The 19653-nt window shown below is 45.7% G+C and overlaps 1 protein-coding gene across 3 annotated transcripts in view; it reads right to left on the bottom strand.

Moving 5' to 3' along the window:
• SDK2 (sidekick cell adhesion molecule 2) overlaps window positions 1–19653 on the bottom strand; it is a 945724-nt gene that overhangs the window by 186616 nt on the left and 739455 nt on the right. For all 3 annotated transcript variants that reach the window (XM_069199807.1, XM_069199808.1, XM_069199809.1), the window contains exons 15-18: window positions 15375–15522; window positions 14562–14702; window positions 10138–10319; window positions 8268–8383 (exon numbers count right to left, since the gene is read on the bottom strand). In XM_069199807.1, the coding sequence (XP_069055908.1) occupies window positions 8268–8383; window positions 10138–10319; window positions 14562–14702; window positions 15375–15522 (587 nt within the window). The remainder of the gene's footprint in view (window positions 1–8267; window positions 8384–10137; window positions 10320–14561; window positions 14703–15374; window positions 15523–19653) is intronic.

Here is a 19653-nt window from a genome sequence, read left to right as displayed (position 1 = left end):
GTATGGGGTCTAGGTTCTTTTCCTCTCCCCTCCTCTCCCTTTGTGTTAAGCTGTAGAAAATTACTCACTGTTACCTTGCCCAGTACTAGGCTTGGCAGTAGGTGACAATAAAAAGATGGGACTGCCGTGCTGGGCAGGTAATATGACTAAGTATTACCAGTGGGAAGGAGGTGGAAGGGGGTCTGGGTAGGAGGAGCAAGAGGGCTTCCTTGAGTGTGCATCACTGTACACATGACAGACCTGCCCCTGTGACCTGCAGAGTGTGGCCACTGGCACTGCAGAGGGTACCAAGGTGGCATTGGGGTGCTGTGGCTTCTATAATGTTGCAGACACCCCAGCGTGTGGCCCATGTCTCACTCTATAGAGCACAATGTCATTTGGTTAGCGCTTGACACCCAGGCATTGCATCAAAAGATTAGCATTCCTGTAGCTGTGTAAATATTGGACGCACCTGGCATGTGAGTAACTCTGTCTCAGCCCCCACAGCCTCTCAGAGTTAACACCTGTAAGAAAATCTTATGTCAGCCCTCTTATAGCCTGTTGTGTCTCATCACTGTCCCTGGTGCTCACTGGAGGAATAGTGGAGATGTTAAGTTGTAGAATTTGTAGCCAAGTAACTCATGCTCAAGTCTTTATTTTTTTATTTTAGGAAATGGTGTGATCTTGGGCAAATCACTTTAACTTCGGGGAGGGCGAAACTCAATGGAATTGCGCATAGTTTTTTTGTAACTCAGTGGAATTCCGCAGAGTCCAACTCTGTGAGTTCCACCCACCCCTAATATTTTTGCTCTCCAGTGCAATTAACCTTAATTATGACATGCCAGGAACCCAATGTAACAACCCGGTTCCTATCTGTAAACGTTGAGATATGGGCCCATTAACAGGCTGAGTGCCCACAAACCCTACTGGTGAGGTGTCAGGCTATCCGGGCACCATTTTACCACTGTAGGGCAATGATGTTTCATAAAAATAACACTAACCACACAAAAAACAAAAATTACCCTAATTTCATCTAACAGAGGACTCCTTTTATTCCATGGATGTTTGACTTTTTGAACAAAGTCACAATAGTAGCCACAGAATCTGTTCTGGTTCTGCGAACATCACCATTTACTTCTAAGGACCTGCGGTCGAGACAGTGTTACATTTGCCCAAGACGGTTTGTTACTTTGTATCACGTTCAATAAACCAACATTTGGAAAGCGCAGCGTTCACCTTTACAGGAATCCTGGTGCTGTAGCGATTATGCCAGAAATCTAGACTACCCTGTATAGTTTGAACTCTGTTTGCTTACAAGAACCCCCTCCTGACATCTCAAATCCAGAACATATTATGGAAAGACCCAGTTTTTAGGTATTTCCTGAAACTGTTCAGATTTCTGTTGACTCTAAGCTCAGTAGGTAGCTTGTTCCACACCTGGGCCGCTTTGATCTTGGAAGTAATCCCAGCCGCCTTGACTTTCCTGAATTTTTGCATATAGTTCAAATTTGATGTAGCAGAGCTTAAGTCCCTTCTTGGTTTGCAGTAGCAGAACTTATTTTGTAGCAGTACTGGTCCGGTGACATTTACTGTTCTGTGTACTATACACAACACCTTAAAGGTAATTTGTTCCATCACTAGTAGCCAGTGTAAGGCTCTCAAGGCTGCTGATGTGGAGTCCTTTCTTGTTTTATTCAAGGCCAGTTTTGATGCACATTTTTGTACCCTATACAATCTGTTGATTAGAAACGCCAGAGCTCCAAGAAGCAACACATTATAGTAGTCTAATCTGCTCAAGCTTGTACTTTGTACCACCAGCCTTTGTGCATGCTGAGGCAATAGTGGGACGATTTTCCTCAAATTTCTCAGTAGGCCAAAACAGGTGGCTGCCGTTTTATTAATGTATGTTTCTAGGGACAGATTTTCATTTATATATACTCCCAGATTCTGCACAGTCTGTGATGATTGCCGGTCTTCTGTGCTCGCCTATGGCTAGAAATTCCTTTGGAGTGCTTCGGGGCTATTAAAAAGTGAGCAGCATAAAAAATCAGTTTTTCCTTCATTAAACTTTAGGCAGGTCTTTTTAAGCCAACTACCCAATTGTTGTATACAAAGCTGAAAATTATGTATTGAATTAAGTTTGTTTTTCTCACAAGATACAATAAGCTGTGTGTCATCAGCATAGTTCACAAATGAGATCCCAAAGGATCTGATTAGGCTTAGTAATGAACGCATGTATATATTGAATGGAATGGGGCTCCAGGCTGAGCCCTTAGGAACACCATTTTCCACTTTCCTAAACTTTGATTGAAAGGGGGGAATAGAGATCACTTTGAATCTATTTGACAGGTATGATTCAAACCATTGTAAACAGGTTCCCTCCACTCCTATTGCTTTGTGTCTTTGTAACAGTAGCTGGTGGCTGAGGGTGTCAAACACTGCCAATAGATCCAGTAATACCAGAAGTTCCATTTGGCCTCTGTCAACCACCATCCTTAACCCATCCAGGGTCAGGATTAGGACTGACTCTATGTGCTGGTGGGAAGCCATTGTACTCTGCCTCCAAGATATTAGTCTTCTCCAAAAAGTCTACAAGTTCTTTACTCATATACTTTTCCACTATTTTATAAGGAGGTAGCAATATTTGGTGGAAGCTGCTCAAATTATTTTGATCCGCTGAAGGCTTTTTCAGTAATGGGGGTCACTAAATCTTTTTTCCATGCCTCCGGAACGCTTCTGGTCCTCAAGGATTGATTACAAATTTTTAGCAGGATAGGGAGAAGTTTCTCTTCTCTATCGTTTGTGACATATGGAGGCAAGAGGTTCAACATGGTGCCAGAGGAGATATTCCATGCTAGAAGTTTAAATTCCTCTTCTTTTATGGGTTCTATTCTATCAAGCTTTATTTTAGGGCCTTCTGGACAAGGTACATCTGCCATTCCCTCCATCAGCGATTGATCCTTGCTCCCGGGAGCTTTGTAAATATCTGCTAGAATTAATTGTATTTTATCGTTGAAATATTCTGAGAGCTTATCACAGAGTTTCTGTGAGGGCTTTAGCAGTTTGTTTAGTGCAGTCTGGCCTAAGTTATGTACCACACTAAATATCCTTCTCGATTTATTGGTAGTTTCTTTTATTATTTTAGTGTAGTAGTCCTGTTTGGCTGTCCTGATTTCTTTTTCGTAGTTCTTCAGAGCCATGCTAAACTGCACTTTATCATGATCAAGGTATTCTCTCTGCCATAGTCTTTCTAATCTTCTGCACTGAATGCGTTGTATGTCTCTGGTTCAGCAGTGGTCTACGGACTCTCAAAACAGAGATCAGTAGTAGAGATTCCCCTCAGGGCCTGTGTAGGAAAGTACCATCTTGCCTGGCATGTTACCCCCATTTTTACATGTATGTCAGTTTATTTTTGCCTGTCTCACTGGGATACTGCTAGCCAGGACCCCAGTGCTCATAGTTTGTGGGCTGAATGTGTGTACCTGTGTAGTGACTAACTGTGTCACTGACGCTCTGCTAACCAGAACCTCAGTGCTTATACTCTCTCGGCCTTTAAATTTGTCACTATAGGCTAGTGACCACTTTTACCAATTTCAACTGGCACACTGGAACAAACTTATAATTCCCTAGTATATGGTGCCTAGGTACCCAGGGTATTGGGGTTCCAGGAGATCCCTATGGGCTGCAGCATTTCTTTTGCCACCCATAGGGAGCTCAGACAAACCTTTACACAGGACTGCCACTGCAGCCTGAGTGAAATAACGCACATGTTATTTCACAGCCATTTTCACTGCACTTAAGTAACTTATAAGTCACCTATATGTCTAACCTTCACTTGCTGAAGGTTAGGTACAAAGTTACTAAGTGTGAGGGCACTCTTGCACTAGCAAAGGTGCCCCCACATTGTTCAGGGCCATTTCCCCGGACTTTGTGAGTGCGGGGACACCATTACACGCGTGCACTACATAGAGGTCAATACCTATATGTATCTTCACAATGGTAACTCCGAATATGCCATGTAACATTGCTAAGATCATGGAATTGTCCCCCATGCCAAATCTGGTATTGGGGTGCCAATTCCATGCATCCCTGGGGCTCCACTATGGACCCCGGGTACTGCCAAACCAGCTCTCTGGGGTTTTCTCTGCAGCTACCGCTGCTGCCACCCCACAGACAGGGTTCTGCCCTCCTGGGGTCTGGGAAGCCCAGTCCCAGGAAGGCAGAACAAATAATTTCCTCTGAGAGAGGGTGTTACACCCTCTCCCTTTGGAAATAGGTGTTAAAGGCTGGGGAGGGGTAGCCTCTCTCAGCCTCTGGAAATGCTTTGAGGGGCACAGATGGTGCCCTCCTTGCATAAGCCAGTATACACCTGTTTAGGGAACCCCCAGTCCCTGCTCTGGCACGAAACTGGACAAAGGAAAGGGGAGTGACCACTCCCCTGTCCATCACCACCCCAGGGGTGGTGCCCAGAGCTCCTCCAGTGTGTCCCAGACTTCTGCCATCTTGGATCCAGAGGTGTGAGGGCACTCTGGAGGCTTCTGAGTGGCCAGTGCCCCCAGGTGATGTCAGAGTCCCCTCCTGATAGGTACTTACCTGACTAGGTGGCCAATCCTCCTCTGAGGGCTATTTAGAGTCTCTCCAGTGGGCTTTTCCTCAGATAACGACTTGCAAGAAATCACCAGAGTTCCTCTGCACCCCTCTCTTCGACTTCTGCCAAGGATCGACCCCTGACTGCTCCAGGACGCCTGCAAAACTGCATCAAAGTAGCAAGAAGACTACCAGCGACATTGTAGCGCCTAATCCTGCCGGCTTTCTCGACTGTTTCCTGGTGGTGCATGCTTTGGGGGCTGCCTGCCTTCATCCTGCACTGGAAGCCACAAAGATATCTCCTGTGGGTTGACTGAATCTTCCCACTGCTTCAGCAAGTACCAAACTTCAGCATCACCAGTACTCTGGGACCCCTCTCATCCTGACGAGCGTGGCCCCTGGAACACAGGTGGTGGACCCAAGTGACCCAGACTGTCCAGTGGTCCAACTGTCCAAAGTTGGAGGAGGTAAGTCCTTGCCTCCCCTCTCCAGACAGTAATCCTGTGCACCGCATGAACTGAAGCTACAAGGGCTTCTGTGCACATTTCCATCTAATCCTGCATGCACAGCCAAGCCTAGGTCCCCAGCACTCTGTCCAGTGATGCTCAGCTCCCTGACTTGATCTCTGGTGTCGTGGGACCCTCTTTTGCAGTATTGAGACAACTGCCACATTCAGACTTCTTGAACCTGTGCTCAAGGACTTCTGCAGATGCTACCTTCTTGTGCATGAGCTCTCTATATTGCTGAGGGCCCCCTCTGTCTTCTCTCCCAAGTGGCGACATCCTGGTCCGTCCTGAGCCCGGGCAGCACCCTTTTTCTTTAACCGTGACTCTTGCAGCTAGCAAGGCTTGTTTGAAGTATTTTGCTAAGGAAACAACTCTGCGTCCTCCAGCACTCCGTGGGACATGTTTTGCATGAAGGAGACATTCCTAGCACCTTTCGTTGTTGCAGAAACTTCAGCTTCTTCCACCCAGAGGCAGCCATTTTGCACCTTCATCTGGGGTTTAGTGGGTTCCTGCGCACCCCAGAACACTTTCGCGACTCTTGGACTTGGTTCCCTTCCTTTGCAGGTCTTCAGGTCCAGAAATCCGTCTTCAGTGCTTTGCAGTCTGTTGTGGTCCTTGCAAAATCCTCTATCACGACTTAAGTGTGTTTCTGGGGAAATAATAGTAATTTACTCATTCTTTCTAGGGTCTTGGGGTGGGGTATCTTGGGCACCCTTAGTGTTTTCTTACACTCCCAGCGACCCTCCACACACTACACTAGCCTAGGGGTCCATTTGTGGTTCGCATTCCACTTTCTTAGTATATGGTTTGTGTTGCCCGAGGCCTATTGCATCCTATTGTATTCTACAGTGTTTGCACTACTTTTTGACTGTTTTACTTACCTGATTTTGGTTTGTGTGTATATTTTGTGTATTTTACTTACCTCCTAAGGGAGTATATCCTCTGAGATATTTTTGACACATTGTCACTAAAATAAAGTACCTTTATTTTTAGTAACTCTGAGCATTTTCTTTCTTATGATATAGTACCTATATGATATAAGTGGTATAGTAAGAGCTTTGCATATCTCCTAGTTCAGCTTAAGCTGCTCTGCTATAGCTACCTCTATCAGCCTAAGCTGCTAGAACACTACTAATCTACTAATAAGGGATAACTGGACCTGGCACAAGGTGCAAGTACCATTGGTACCCACTATAAGCCAGGCCAGCCTCCTACAGCCTGACTCTGGAGTGTTGAGTAGAGACTCAGAACCTGAGTGTCTCCAAGGACTCCCTGAGCAAGGTCATTCAGTGAAGCCACCCTCGTCTGCTTTACTCCATTGTTCCGTGTAAAAACTGTCTACGGTTACGAATCACACACCATATAATTTTAACTGCTATATTCAACTGTGCGTTTATTAAAGATGCAAGGTTTAAAAGTAATACCTTTTGATAGTCTACGATCGAGGACATGTAGCTTGGTGGCTAATCTGTTGGCTGTTGGACCAGGACAGCTGACGTCGTACACTGACATCCCTACATACCGCAAGGATAAGCCATGAATCCTGTTCTCTGCACAAATGATATGTTAAATGCCTCTTCTGCGTCTCCTGGCTGCTCCCCAAGCGCACTGTCTTCTCCAAGCAGCCCGTCTCTGCCAGATGCCAGCAGGCAGGACCTGCACAGATTTTTAAGTAGGCAGCGGAGGAGCCATTCTCGAATCAGCAGCCAGGCCTGGCTGGTCTTGGGAGAGGGCGGGGGGGCGTCACAGAACCTGTAACCCCTCAAGGTGCTCCGCCAAAGTCACAAGTGCAGGCGCGCGAGCGCGCGCAGCTGTGGCCACAACCCAGCGAAGGGCAAGACTGGTGAGCTCAGATCGCAGATGTCGCTGGGGAGAAGGCGGTCACGTTAGCCTCTACCAGAGGTGTCACCGGCTCGTCCCCAGCCCTGCTAGCCTTCCACAGCACCAGCGTGGCAAGCAAACTCCCGATTTCCAAAAGGCAGTCCAGAGAAATACTGAAGCATCAGCAGGTTGTCACAAGGAGACAGGGAGGGTCATAAAAGCACACACTTTCAATAAGGAAACACGTTCACGTGACGAGGACATGTGGTAAGGACATGTTGTAGACCCTGTGGCTCGCAGCATTCAGATTTTATCTTGGACGACAATGGACGGTGCGTGAAAACAACACTTAACAACATTTCAGGATATCGAACGTGTTGTGGACAGCAATGTGTCTTCTGAGGCCACAAAATTTGTGGAAAGGAGGGTCACGGGTTGACGGGGGGATACACAGAGTGTTTGGAATATGGACACGGGGGTCTCTCGGTACAGAGGGCGCCTCTGGAATGTGGTGGGGCCAATGGGTAAAGAAGATCTCTCTGATGTGGGGGCAGAAGGTAATAGGCAGAGAGGACTCGTCTGAGAAGTGGGTGCCAACGTTTCTGAGGCACAGAGAAGGCACCGCTGGGTATATACTGACTTTGAGTGTAGAGGAGGACTATTAAACTTCGGTGGTTTGTATAGGAGAAACCCTAAGGAATTTGAATGCAAGTGTCTCTGGATAAAGAGGACCTCTCTAGAGCCCTAGGTGTAGCTATCAGAGTAGATACCCTTCCCCCCTCGAATGTGAATGCATGTGTCTCCGGATAAAAAGAACTCTCTGGAACTCTCTAGGAGCTGCTATCAGAGTAGACAAGACGACTGTAGAATGCGAATGGAAAGGTGTCTGTATAAATAGGAACTCTCTAGAACTCTCTAGGTTCAGCTATCAGAGTAGATGAGGCCCCTATAGAATGTGAAAGGAAGTGTCCCTGGATAAAGCAGTACTTGCTAGAGTCTCTAGGTGCTGCTATCAGAGTAGATAAGACACCTCTGGAATGCAAATGCAAGTGTCTCTGGATAAAGTGGAATTATAGAGCTCTCGAGGTGCAGCTATCGGAGCAGATAAGACCCATATAGACTGTGAACAAGGGTGTCTGGATAACTAAAAACTCTCTAGAACGCATGTGCAGATATCCAAGTAGATAAGACCACCTCTAGAATGTGAATGTAGGTGTCAAGGGGTAAAGACGATACCTCTGCAAAGTGGGTGAAGGACCCCACCAAAATGTGGGTGCTGTCACCATTGGGTATGGAAGAATCCTCAATCGCCGTTAAATGTGGGTTGTAGAGTCTCTGTAATACACATGGGGTACCATTAGCTTCTGCCTTTACCTTGTATCCTTGGTTAATGCCGTTGACGAACTGCGGGCTGGGCGGGTTCCAGGTGAAACGTATTGTGGTGGAGTTGATGGCTTCCGCCTGCACATTCCCGGGCGCCACAGTTGGGACTGTAAAGAAAAGGAGAAAAGCATGGACTTCACAAAAGGGCAACTCAACTGCTTCTTATATAGGAAGACCTGTAACTCCAGAGCACTATGTCTGGCGAGTAGGCTCAGTGACCATGGCAACTGCTTTCACCAGCGGGGCGCGAGCTCGAAACCCAGCAAGACCAGCTGAGGTTTCCATCATTCTGAGATCGGTTAACTAAGTACCTGTACAACAGATGATCGTACGACCTGCTTGATACAGCATCAAGAAACGGCAGGAGTCAGATGTAAAACGCTATTTAAAAAGAAACAATTATTGCGTCATAAACCGCATTGTTACCAATTGGTGTCCTGGCGCTGCTATGACTGGAGGGGGAAAAAACCCTAGAAAGAGACAAAATACGCCCCTCCACCCCTCCTTCGAGGGACAATATACTGAAATAGTGTGCTTTTTTATATTGTGCTTCATGCCGCACATGTAATTTCTAAGCACTGAAAATAACAGGTGTGCCTATTATTCAAATTAACAGTACTCAATGCACCGACCTTGGAAGGATGGAAGGGATGAGTCGAATTGCAGGCATTCACACTGAACCACGTGACAGGAGAGAAGATCTAATGAGATATGAAAAGAGTCTACCTCTGAGCTGCTTATGAAAGGCGATAAAGGGACTCTTCTTATTAACACTATTATTATTATCAATAGCTGCCTCTGGGGTGGAAAGACCCAGCTGCCAGAGGTCAGAAGGCCAAGGGCAACCGACATGGACAGTAAAAGCAGCGCTATCGAGTGTTCCTTACTATCACTTCTTGGACCTTCAGCCAATCTAGGCTTTTTGAGCCTCCAACACTTTGCATGCTGGGACTGCAAGGCTCGCTTCTCCCATAACAACTATGAGCCTGTGCCTACAGCTTTCAGAATGCAAAGGGCCACCGCTGGTCACACAGCCAGGACCAATTGATACAGTGACTGGTGTGTAAGTGAGACACTGTCTCTCATCAACAAATGAAGAGAGTGCTTCCTTGCTACCACCCCCCACACTAAAGTGACTTTTGTAACACAGAGAAAGACCAGTCTACAGTAAAAATGAGTTGTGAAAACTTTCAACAGCGTGGTTTTTCTGATATGCTGGCAGGGCTTGGGCAAAGACAGTCAAAGGTCTAATCAATCTGCTTAGTTAGCTACTACTTCTAGAAATTAGCATTTTACACGTGCACATTTCTTGACTCCTCTGTACACAGAGACCCTGAATGGCCATTGACTCCATCACTGTTTCACCACATGCCTTGGAGACTGGTCCACGAATGTTCTTTCGGTCTGAATGTATTTTCTAATGATACTCAAGCATCTCCAAAAAATGTAGATTCACATATAGTAAAAATGTAGGTAAGGAACTTAAAAGAATCATGTATATGCCCCTCCTCCACGAGAAATAAATTCCCTCCTCCGTATGGCTGATTAAAATTCTCTCTGTGTAACCTTTCTCTGCAGTTCGTGTGCTTTCATGTGTTGTCAATAATCTGTCTGTGCATTTACACTCGACTAGTGGGAGCTTTGCTTTCTCAGTCCAGTGTATTGCACTCTGAAGTTTATGTTCCTGTGGACAGCCCATAGACACAGCCTTTCTTACCTGTCCACACAACAAGACTGGATAAAATGCGGAGCCATATAGTCTGGGCAAGAACCCAGTGCCCTGCAGGATAAGCACATTCCTACAGCAGGTCTATTCCCTCACTGATCTCTGTCCACAGTTAGATCCTTGCCCTCCACTCACCTCCTTGCAGTGTCCACTCCGTCACTTTGCTGCTGTACACGCCCAGGCCGGCGCTGTTGAAAGCAGCAACTTCAATTTCATAGTTGGTCCAGATGATGAGGTCTTCCAGGAGCAGGTTGTTTACATCTGGGTTGGAAATGTTCTTGTACTGATAGCCGACCGGCAAACCGGACAGGCAATACCTGTGGGGCGCAGACAAAAGCGCACACTGTCAGATGAAGCAGACGAGGCAGGAAAAAAACAACAGGGAGACAATGTGAGATCTGACTGTTGGACCAGGGGAAGTACGAGGAGGCAGAGAGGACCTCAGCTGAACTCTACACACAGTTGTGGCTGAGAGCGAAATAAATAAGACAGGATCTCTACCAGTGCCTGATTGGACTCAATCCTCCTCTTCCTCATCAAACCGCATTCTCCTTCTGTCAGACATTCTGAAGTAAGTCAAAGGGGACACACAGTGCTTTAAAAAAAAAACTCTTAATACATAAATGAACCTAGACACTGTCATATACAAAGGAAACAAATGCAAGCTAACGAGGGACAGGATAGAAAGGCAGAGAAGAGATGACACGGAGAGATTTCATTTGACATCGGATGGAAAACTGTACTGTTGCACAAATCTTCTGCGCTGTATGACAAACTACACAAAGGGCACGCAAGTGTGACAAATGCACAAATAGGCTTTTTTGCAAATGCAAATCCAATTTTGGAATAAATTTGTTTCTAAAAGGATTTTACTCACACAAAGATTTTCATGTGATCAAATCTACTCACAAGGTTGGGAAGTAGGAACTCTCAGGCTAGAATGCTCGAGGATGTTTGGTGCACCTACTAACGTGAATAATTGTGGGTGTTCGTGAACACCTCTCCACCCAGTAGTGCCAACCACTAAGCAAAAGCTAAGCTATGCTTTGAGGTACTGTAGCATGGCTGAGAATGTTGCCAGTATCACCTTGTCTGAAAGCGCTCTAGTTCCCCTACCCTTTATGATGCTATTTTTGCACATGCACAGTAGTAGGGCTTCAAATTACTGAATTACCTAGAAACAATTTAAACCAAGGCTGCAGTTTTAGACAAGGTTAGAACTAGGGGTGGGCAAAGCTCGCAGAGTTCTACTCTGCGGAATTCTGCAGAGTTATCTAAAAACTCCATGAACTTTTGCGGAGTTCCCCATGCAGCGGAATGCCACCCGGTCCTGCACCAACATCTGAATGCTGTCTGGGTCCAGGGTTCACATTGCCAGAAACCTGGCTCTCTGCCTTACTCTGCACCCCTTGCTCCTGGGCTGCTGAGGACAGTGAAAGGACGGAGGTCTGCAACCGAAGCTGGCCCCAGTACAGCCCTTCAGCAGCAGCTTGCAGCAGCTCGATGCTGGTCGGCAAAAAGCAAAGCCTTAGCTAGGGTTCCCATCGCCTGTCGTAGGGCAAATGTTTTCTTAATTTTGGGCTAAGTGTAAAGTGCCTAGCCTTGCTTCCCACTGGGTTCTAAGGCACTTTCTCAGGCCACACAAATCTCTATGTGACGGGAGCTGCCGGAATACCACACAGCAGCAGCTGATGCTCACCCGGTCTCCAGCTCTCCCTGCTAGCTTCAGCAGCATACCCCATAACACCACTTCCTTTCTCAGGGACGCTGGAGAGACAGGTTCTTTTCAAGTAGAGCTATGACTGCAAGTTTCCCTTTTTCCCGAGCACAGACCCCACTCCCCCATTTGAAAATAATGTCCATGTCCAGTGCATATAGAAGAAAAAGCGACACCAGAGTCTGAAGGTTTCTGGGTGCAGGGTCCCTGTTGCCAGTGACCTGGTTGTCTGCCTCCCTCTACCCCCCCTGCTCACGGGCTGCTGAGGACAGTGAAAGGAGGGAGGCCTGCAACTGGAGCTGACGCCGGTTCAGCCCCTCAGCAGCAGCTTGACGCCAACCGGCAGAAAGCAAAGCCTTAGCTAGGGTCCCCTAATCCCTTTGCATGACTCACCAGCTAGTAGTAGTTGCAGCAGGTCTGTGCGACCTCTGGAGTGGGAGCGGCAGTAACAGCAGCAAAAGGGAGGGTGGGGCGGAGCCGGAGGTGATGGTGTAGTACAAAATACAGACCTTGGTGGCACCACTGTGGCACGGGTGAAATCCGCTCCGCCGCCGGCTGGTGGAGATTTATTTTTCTGAACACCAAGCTGCGCTTGGAGTACAAAGTGCAAAAATTTAAATGAAGTCCGCCAGCAGAGCGGAATTCACCGCCCACCCCTAGTTAGGACCTATGTGCACTGAGCATCTCTGCAGTGGGTGTGCCATGAAAATGTAAATGTATGTGCCGAAGACCCTACGAATATGCTGAGTTGTGTTTTGGGCTAACAGTATTGTAGTGGGATGTGTTTGAGGTTCAATGATGACAGGCACTTCCTATTTTCATTTACTTTGTTCTACTTGTGCTCCTCTATTCATTTAAAATGTGCATTCAAGAAGTGTGCATTAAAGAAATACCTCATCTAGAGATTCATCTTTTTTAAGGGAATCATTCTGTGGTGTGGTGGAATGGCAGTATGTAATGCTACCTGGGGACCTACCAATAATCGCAGGCGCATTTTATACCGGTGCGGTACGACCTCCATCTGCGTTCTGCAGTGTGGAATACGAGCTTTTGTGTAATGCAGCAAGTTTCCAACTATTCTAATGAACAAATTAAGGAATCTTGGGCCAGATGTATCAAAGGATTTTGCATTCGCAAGCGGTGCAAATTGCAAAATTCGACCATTTGCAAATGCAAAAATGCCTTTAAAGATTTATGAAAGGCATTCGCAATGCAATTTCAAGGAATTGCTAAAACAGCAATTCCCTGAAATTACGACTCCATTTAGAGAATCGCAAATTGCGATTCTCTAAATAGGGCACATGTATCAAGCATTTCCTAAATGCGAATTGGGCATTTAGGAAATGCAATTACCACCAAATCCAATTTGGTGGTAAGCATGTGCAATTTTTAAACATGCATTATAAATGCATTTTTAAAAATGACATTTAGTGCACACGTGCCCAAGGGGCATGTGTGCGCTTTACATGTCCACAAATATTTTTGGGGGATGCATCAAAGGGAGCCATAGGACCCCGGCACCCTGGGGTTTGCATGAACTAATTTGTGAATTCCTACAGGCCCATAGGGATGAATGGAGCCCCATTCCCTAATTGCGATTCGGTAATAGCGATTGCGACTTTTAAGAAATCGCTGTTACCGAATCGCAATTTTCATTCATCCCATTTTGCATTTCCTAAATAGCGATTTCTTAAAAATCGCTATTTAGGAAATGCAAACCGGGATGACGATACATCTGGCCCCTTGTGGTTTTTCCATGATACAACTTTTTGCAGGCCACAGATTTCGACATTTATTACCGGACAAAACTGAGCTAAGAAAAAAACAGGCAATCAGTCCATGTAATGCCAGTTTAGGAGCAAAAAGCCTTCATGCATCGAAGATGGCGTTACTGACCAACTCACAATAAGGCCCTCATTTTTGTAACTACAGTGCCATATTGTATCTCAGATCAATCCTTTAATCCCCTTCTAGAGTGAGCCTTGACCGCTCGATCACAACTGCCAGTGGAGAGTCAAGAAAAGTAAGAGTATTTCAGATAACCTTTGCAAGAAACAGTATTCAGGACACAGTGATGGTGAGGAGAAATAAGAGAATATCACACAGTAATCCTGCTAAGTACTTTGCATCTGCCTCAAGACTCAGGAAAAATGCTTGGTGAAAGAAAAAAAAAGACAAAATAGGATTTGGCAGAGACATTTACAGAGTGAAACCTTCAAAGTAAGACGGACAGAGAGGCATAAGTCAAGTGAGCATTAGTATTGAGTTTAATAGTACTTTTCAGTGGATGTGTACCAAATAATTTCAATACTACAGAAAACCCAAAAACTTACAAAAACACCAAAAGTTTGCCTTTAGATGTAGGCCAGGCCACATGCAAGAGGTGTGGAGTGCACATTTTTTTCGGAGGATGACACACATTTTCATTTCAAAACTCCAAGAAAGATCAGAACTGCTTCTTTTTACAAAATACATGCTTAGAAAATATGTTTACGAGTCAAAAATATGTTCATCTCAGCTAGTGGCTGGTATGAGTGCTATGGATGGCAGGCTCCTAAAGCATTGGAGCTCACGTGTACCTAATATCAAACAACAGCTAACATTAGAAACAAAAGTGAGGCAACATGCCAGCTCGTAAGTCAAGGAGAAAATATGTAGTTTTGTGGTGAAAAGGTGAGGAGGAACAGGTGGAGGAAGAGGAAAGGCTCTGAAGAGGTTAGAGTTTGGAGAAGGATGGAGGTGAGTGGAATGACAGAAGAAGAAAGAGAACGGATAATGATGCAAGGAGGTCAAGGTAAACCCACAGGAAAGCAGGAGACAGCGAGCGCTCCAGGAGGCCTACCTGATGATGTACCCCTTGAGGATGCCGTTCTGGTGGCTCTCGGGTGGGGGCTGCCACTGTATCATAATCGACTGGTTTGTTCTTCCGCTGGCGATAACATTTTGCGGCGGAGCACTGGGGGGCTCCTCTGGAAGAGAGACCCTGGAGAAAGAATAGACAGGTGCAATGAGTAACTTTTTAACTACACTGTTTAACTGGTAATGAGGTGACTATACTCTTTTATTATACTGATTATCTGGTAACTAACTTCACTGCACTAATAAAAAAAAAAACAACTGCACCAAGATGGTCTTTAAATCTAGTAACTAAAATGTGACTCAGCCTATTAAAACTGTCTGCCATGCAAGCTTGCAAATTGTTATTTTAGGATTTTTGCAAAAAATAAGCTGAACTTTTTTTGGGTAGTATTGTATCCCTGCTAAAAGTGAGGCTTCACGAACTATAAGTACACTCACTAAATGGACATGGTCTCTGCCAAGACGAATGCAAGCCTGACACGAGGCTGACTCTGCCTGACTGGCGGACAGAACTCACTGGCCTGTCAGAAGATCACCGTAGCCTCTCGCGAGCCAGCCAATCTAAGCCTCGAGCTAACACCCACCACAAATCGTCCGACCCCTAATTACCAATAATGAGCAGTGCGGACAAAAACCCCAAAACAGGAGAGCTTTTACAAAAATATCAGTAGCACTCCCTAGGGTGCAGTGCCCGGATTCTACCCTACAGAGCCACGAGGACAAGAGGTAACTTTGATCCTTTGCTTCCCAATGCAAAGAATTCTTGGTGTGGCGCTGTCATTACTGTCCGTCTTACCTGTCCGTGTCCTTGCTGAACTGTCCCTTGCCCACATCGTTTACAGCGCAGAGGCGGAACTGGTAGGATCTCGCGGGGATGAGGCCTCTGACAGTTATCGACGTGGACTCTGGGTCAACGTTGGCCTGGAACACAGTCCAAGGAGCATCTGCAGGAGAGAAAAGAAAGAAGTGGCAAAGAGGGAAAGAGAGAGAAAAAAAAATCCCACACACAAGCACACATTAATTACCATGCTTTTGATTCGGTGACTGGTGTCTTTCCACTGCTCACATTCAGAGAACTAATTATTTATTTTTCTTTCACCACTCTATGTGAGTGCATGTGTTTTCTTACTCTCTCCTTTGTGTGCTGCTTCCTCCACAAACATCCGACCTCTCCATCCCTGCGTAGTCCGTGTTGTTCCTCTCCCACAGCTTTTTCTTTGCTTCCACCCCGTTCTATTAGATGGATGGATGGGCCAGCTCACCTCTGGATGGCCATGCATGTGTGTCCTATTCCCTCCTGAACAACAGGTTGACACCTGCGCCCAAATAAATTGCAGCTTTTCAAATGTCTGGCAGCTGGCTGTAATACGTACGTCATCCTACCAAGTCAGTCCCCCTACTTCCCCCCCCACCTCCCAAACTAGTCCAGGATAAAGGAAGGATTTTTTTCTGAGTGGTCATATACTTTTTTTAAAAAAATCTATGCTATTTTTCTGATTGTTAGATGTGTGGCAGGACAGTATAAGCACTGGACACATGCCGTGCACAGATACCTACTGACTACCTCCAGGCAGATTCTTAAACTTGCTTTGGGCGGACCTTATGAGGATGTCCAGAACATGGACCCAATGTGGTACTGAATCTTTGAACAGACGTAATTAATCTGGATGGAATCCTTCTCCAGGACCGTGGCCTTTATGTGAGCCTGCCTGAAGCACGAGGGGTCCTTTGAAGCATGCTGATGAAAAGAGATACTGACTTCTGTTGAGAAACCTCCTCATTGCTCTCTGGAGAACTCAGCAGCTGTCCTTTGAGCCGGAGCAGTCGCGATGAAGACAGACCAGCTGGTCCCAAAAGAATCAGCCAGACATCATGTGCAGGTGAACATCTGGGAGTGTCTTTGGCTGGTGAGCTGCCAATGACCCCTTCAACCACAGCCTGGAGATCGCTGGAGTGCGCCTGTGGTCGGTAGCCACTCCTCCTAAAGACAGCTTCCCAGAACCCCTTCCGCAGAGTTCTGCTGTTGCCTGGTATACAGCTGACGAGCATGGCCCCACCACCTGTGTTTTAGGGTTACATCCTGGCACACACCGTATCCATCCCTGACCTCAGGTGTGTGCACACCAAGGTCTTACACTTGTTCCCCTTTTCACCAAAGCCATTGTTTGAGAATAGTAGTTTCTATAATGGTCCCATCCTCTAGATTCCCTATCACCCGAGTGCCCCTCACCACACCTGACAGGCTGTAGTGGAGGGACGTACAGAAGAAGGTGAAGCCTCATCCTTAACACCTAAGCCACAGTTAAGCCTTCCCAAATGCATTGACATCAAGCCAGTGCACTGAAATCCTGTGAGGGAACCAATCAATCTCTAATCTGGCTACTAGAAATGAAAAACTCGGGTCTGTTCTTTCGACCAAAATCAGAAAATCTCACCGTGACTGCCGGGAAATTAGATAGTGTCGGTCAATAAGCTGTCCAAGGAGTAGGCGCCCCTGATCCTGAGCAAGAATACCAGAAGCTACGCTAACATACTTCTATAGACATTGTAACATTTAGCGCCTGTGATATGTGACACCAGTAAAACCTGGTGGGAGGTTGGGGAGGGCAGTGCAATGAGTAACTGTTTCGTGCCTCCTGCAATCCCAGGCTCCCTGTAGACTTCAGTTATAACAAACGTCAGCATCAAGGACAGCTCCAGAGCTATGGACGGCGCTCGGGCTCCGTTCGGCAACACTGGTCCGTTCACGTCCTTGGGGTCTGAAGCTGCAGGATCCGTGGGTGTTACCGGGAGGGTTAGAGAAGCGAAGCTTGACACCACATTACCTGATCTTTCCTGAGTCTATGTGGAGACTAAATTAGTGGTGTAAAGCTAACCTAAGAATGTTTTTTGTTTTTCTTTTAAAACTGCAGTACCGTTCATGATAAAGGCCTCTATTGTTCACTGTTATGCATTATTTCAATTATGTTATGCATCAGCCCTTAGCAATTAGAGTCTGCGGGTATGAAGGAGTAAATTTCCCAAAATAAGGAAATTCCATAAGAGTGAGGGCTGCTTGATCCTTAAGATCAGATACCAGACCACAGTTTTATTTAGTGGAGTAATGTCAGCAGAAATACATTTCTCTTTAAGCTTAAAAAACGAAAACATCTGTTTAGTTTTGAAAGGTTGCTTTCAACTTGTGGCTGTTCAGTATAAGAAATAAAAAGATTTATAATGGGAATTATAAGGAAGTCAGATATTTTACACTTAAACCGATAAACATATAGATCTAAAACTTCATCAAGATTCAACTCCGAGACTTGCAGAACTTCATATGTGTGGGGTCCATCACCAAAAGACACATTACATGAGTACTGAGACCTGAAGCAACAGGAGTACCTTCTTCATGAGCGGGAAGAGCCTGAAATTGCCAAGGACATGGTATCAGCAGAGAAGTCATGGGTGGTTTACGGGACACTATAGGGTACCTGTGGGTTGTACCCTACCGATAAATATGTTCAATATTTCTATGCAACCACTGGAAGATGCAGTTGCCGACCACTGCATTGCCCTCCATCAATATGCCAGTGATGCCTGATTGTATATGAAAGTGTGATCAGAGGCAGACACCAATCACTGCAGAGTTGCTCTCACTGATCAAAGCCTGGGTAGATAATTAAGTCTAAAATTCAACCTAAGTAAACAAGAATTACTGCCTTTTTGCTTCAGCCCAGGCCAAACTCTCGACTGGTTCTGGCTTTCCCCTCTCTTGCAATGGAATTGTCTCGGATCCCCCAGCCTGACCAATTCTATCCTTTTTAAACAAGTGGAAGCAATACAAAGTAATAATGATTTCAGGAGGGTATAACAGGCTACCTTAGACTTCATTTACAAGCTAACAGAGAACGGGCTACACCTTCATTTGCAAAACCAGCAGCACAAAACTTATGATGAGAAAAAACGGTCCTATCTTTTGCTAACAAGTTATGAAGGCCTGCGTGAAGTAAAACTGAAATGTAACCTCCTTAAGGTGATACACAACTGGACATTGCGCTATTCACTTTCAGTGTGCAGGTTTAAGTGCTGGCTGGAAGAGCTGGAGGTGCAAAACCAGATTGTGACCTACTGCATATGTTATATGCATGTCATGCTACAGAACTGGTCTGAAATATGGCTCACTGTAAAACAACCAACATCCAACCTCTGGCTTCATTGCTACTACTTCCTGATATGGCAGATATTATCAATCTGCGGGATGCCTGGAGGGGCTGGGTTGCTACATCTCTACCAGTAGTGAAGAAATACTTCTCCAGACCCTGGAGAACTGCTGAAGCAGCCAGGCATGAAGTCTGGGTGATGAAATGATGCACATGCCATCATACAAAAGACTCTCTCAAATGATCAAGGCCAGTTAAATATATTGTGCTGCTTGTGGTGAGAGGTTATGTTGGGCCAAGGAGATAACCACCACAACACGATATCATCATAGGAGACTGAAGATCTTGTTGAATGGTGAAGACTGCTACAAGCTGTAGCGCAGACTCTTCAGCGATTCAGTTATTTGCTTTCCCCCTAATGGCCTAGACTCAATTGCTAAACCTCCGAAAGTTCCTTTTTCCAATTCTCAGTCTCTCCTCTTCCCTGCGCCTATGCCCCTTCCAAACGCATCCAAAATCCTCCTGCTTGAGACACTTCAATGAATCCTCTTTTCACTCTTATCCCACATATGCCTCATGTGGATCGGTTTACCATGACGAGAAAATGTCAACTTAATATCTTTACTGTTTTTACATGTTTGATTGGTGTTGCATATTATATTTTATCTTATTTTTTTCTCATGTGCTCTAACTGTTTTCAGCAAACTAATAATAAAAAGTGTACAAAATAAGGCACACGTCCAATTGTCCAATGTAGTATTCTTCCCGGTTTATTTCGGTATATGTCTTTAAATCACAACTTCAGCTTCAGATCGAACTCCAGCCAACACGTGTTTCGTCTGGGATGTAACCCATTGACTTCATCAGGGCTGTGCAGGTACTTTTTATGGGAGCAAATTTCACAACTTTTTGAGTTGCTACAACAAGGGGTGTATT

Source organism: Pleurodeles waltl, chromosome 7 (genome assembly GCF_031143425.1).
Source record: "Pleurodeles waltl isolate 20211129_DDA chromosome 7, aPleWal1.hap1.20221129, whole genome shotgun sequence".
NCBI lineage: Eukaryota > Metazoa > Chordata > Amphibia > Caudata > Salamandridae > Pleurodeles > Pleurodeles waltl.
The sequence above is the reverse complement of the archived record's forward strand: the minus strand, read 5'-3'. Positions and strand labels throughout refer to the sequence as shown.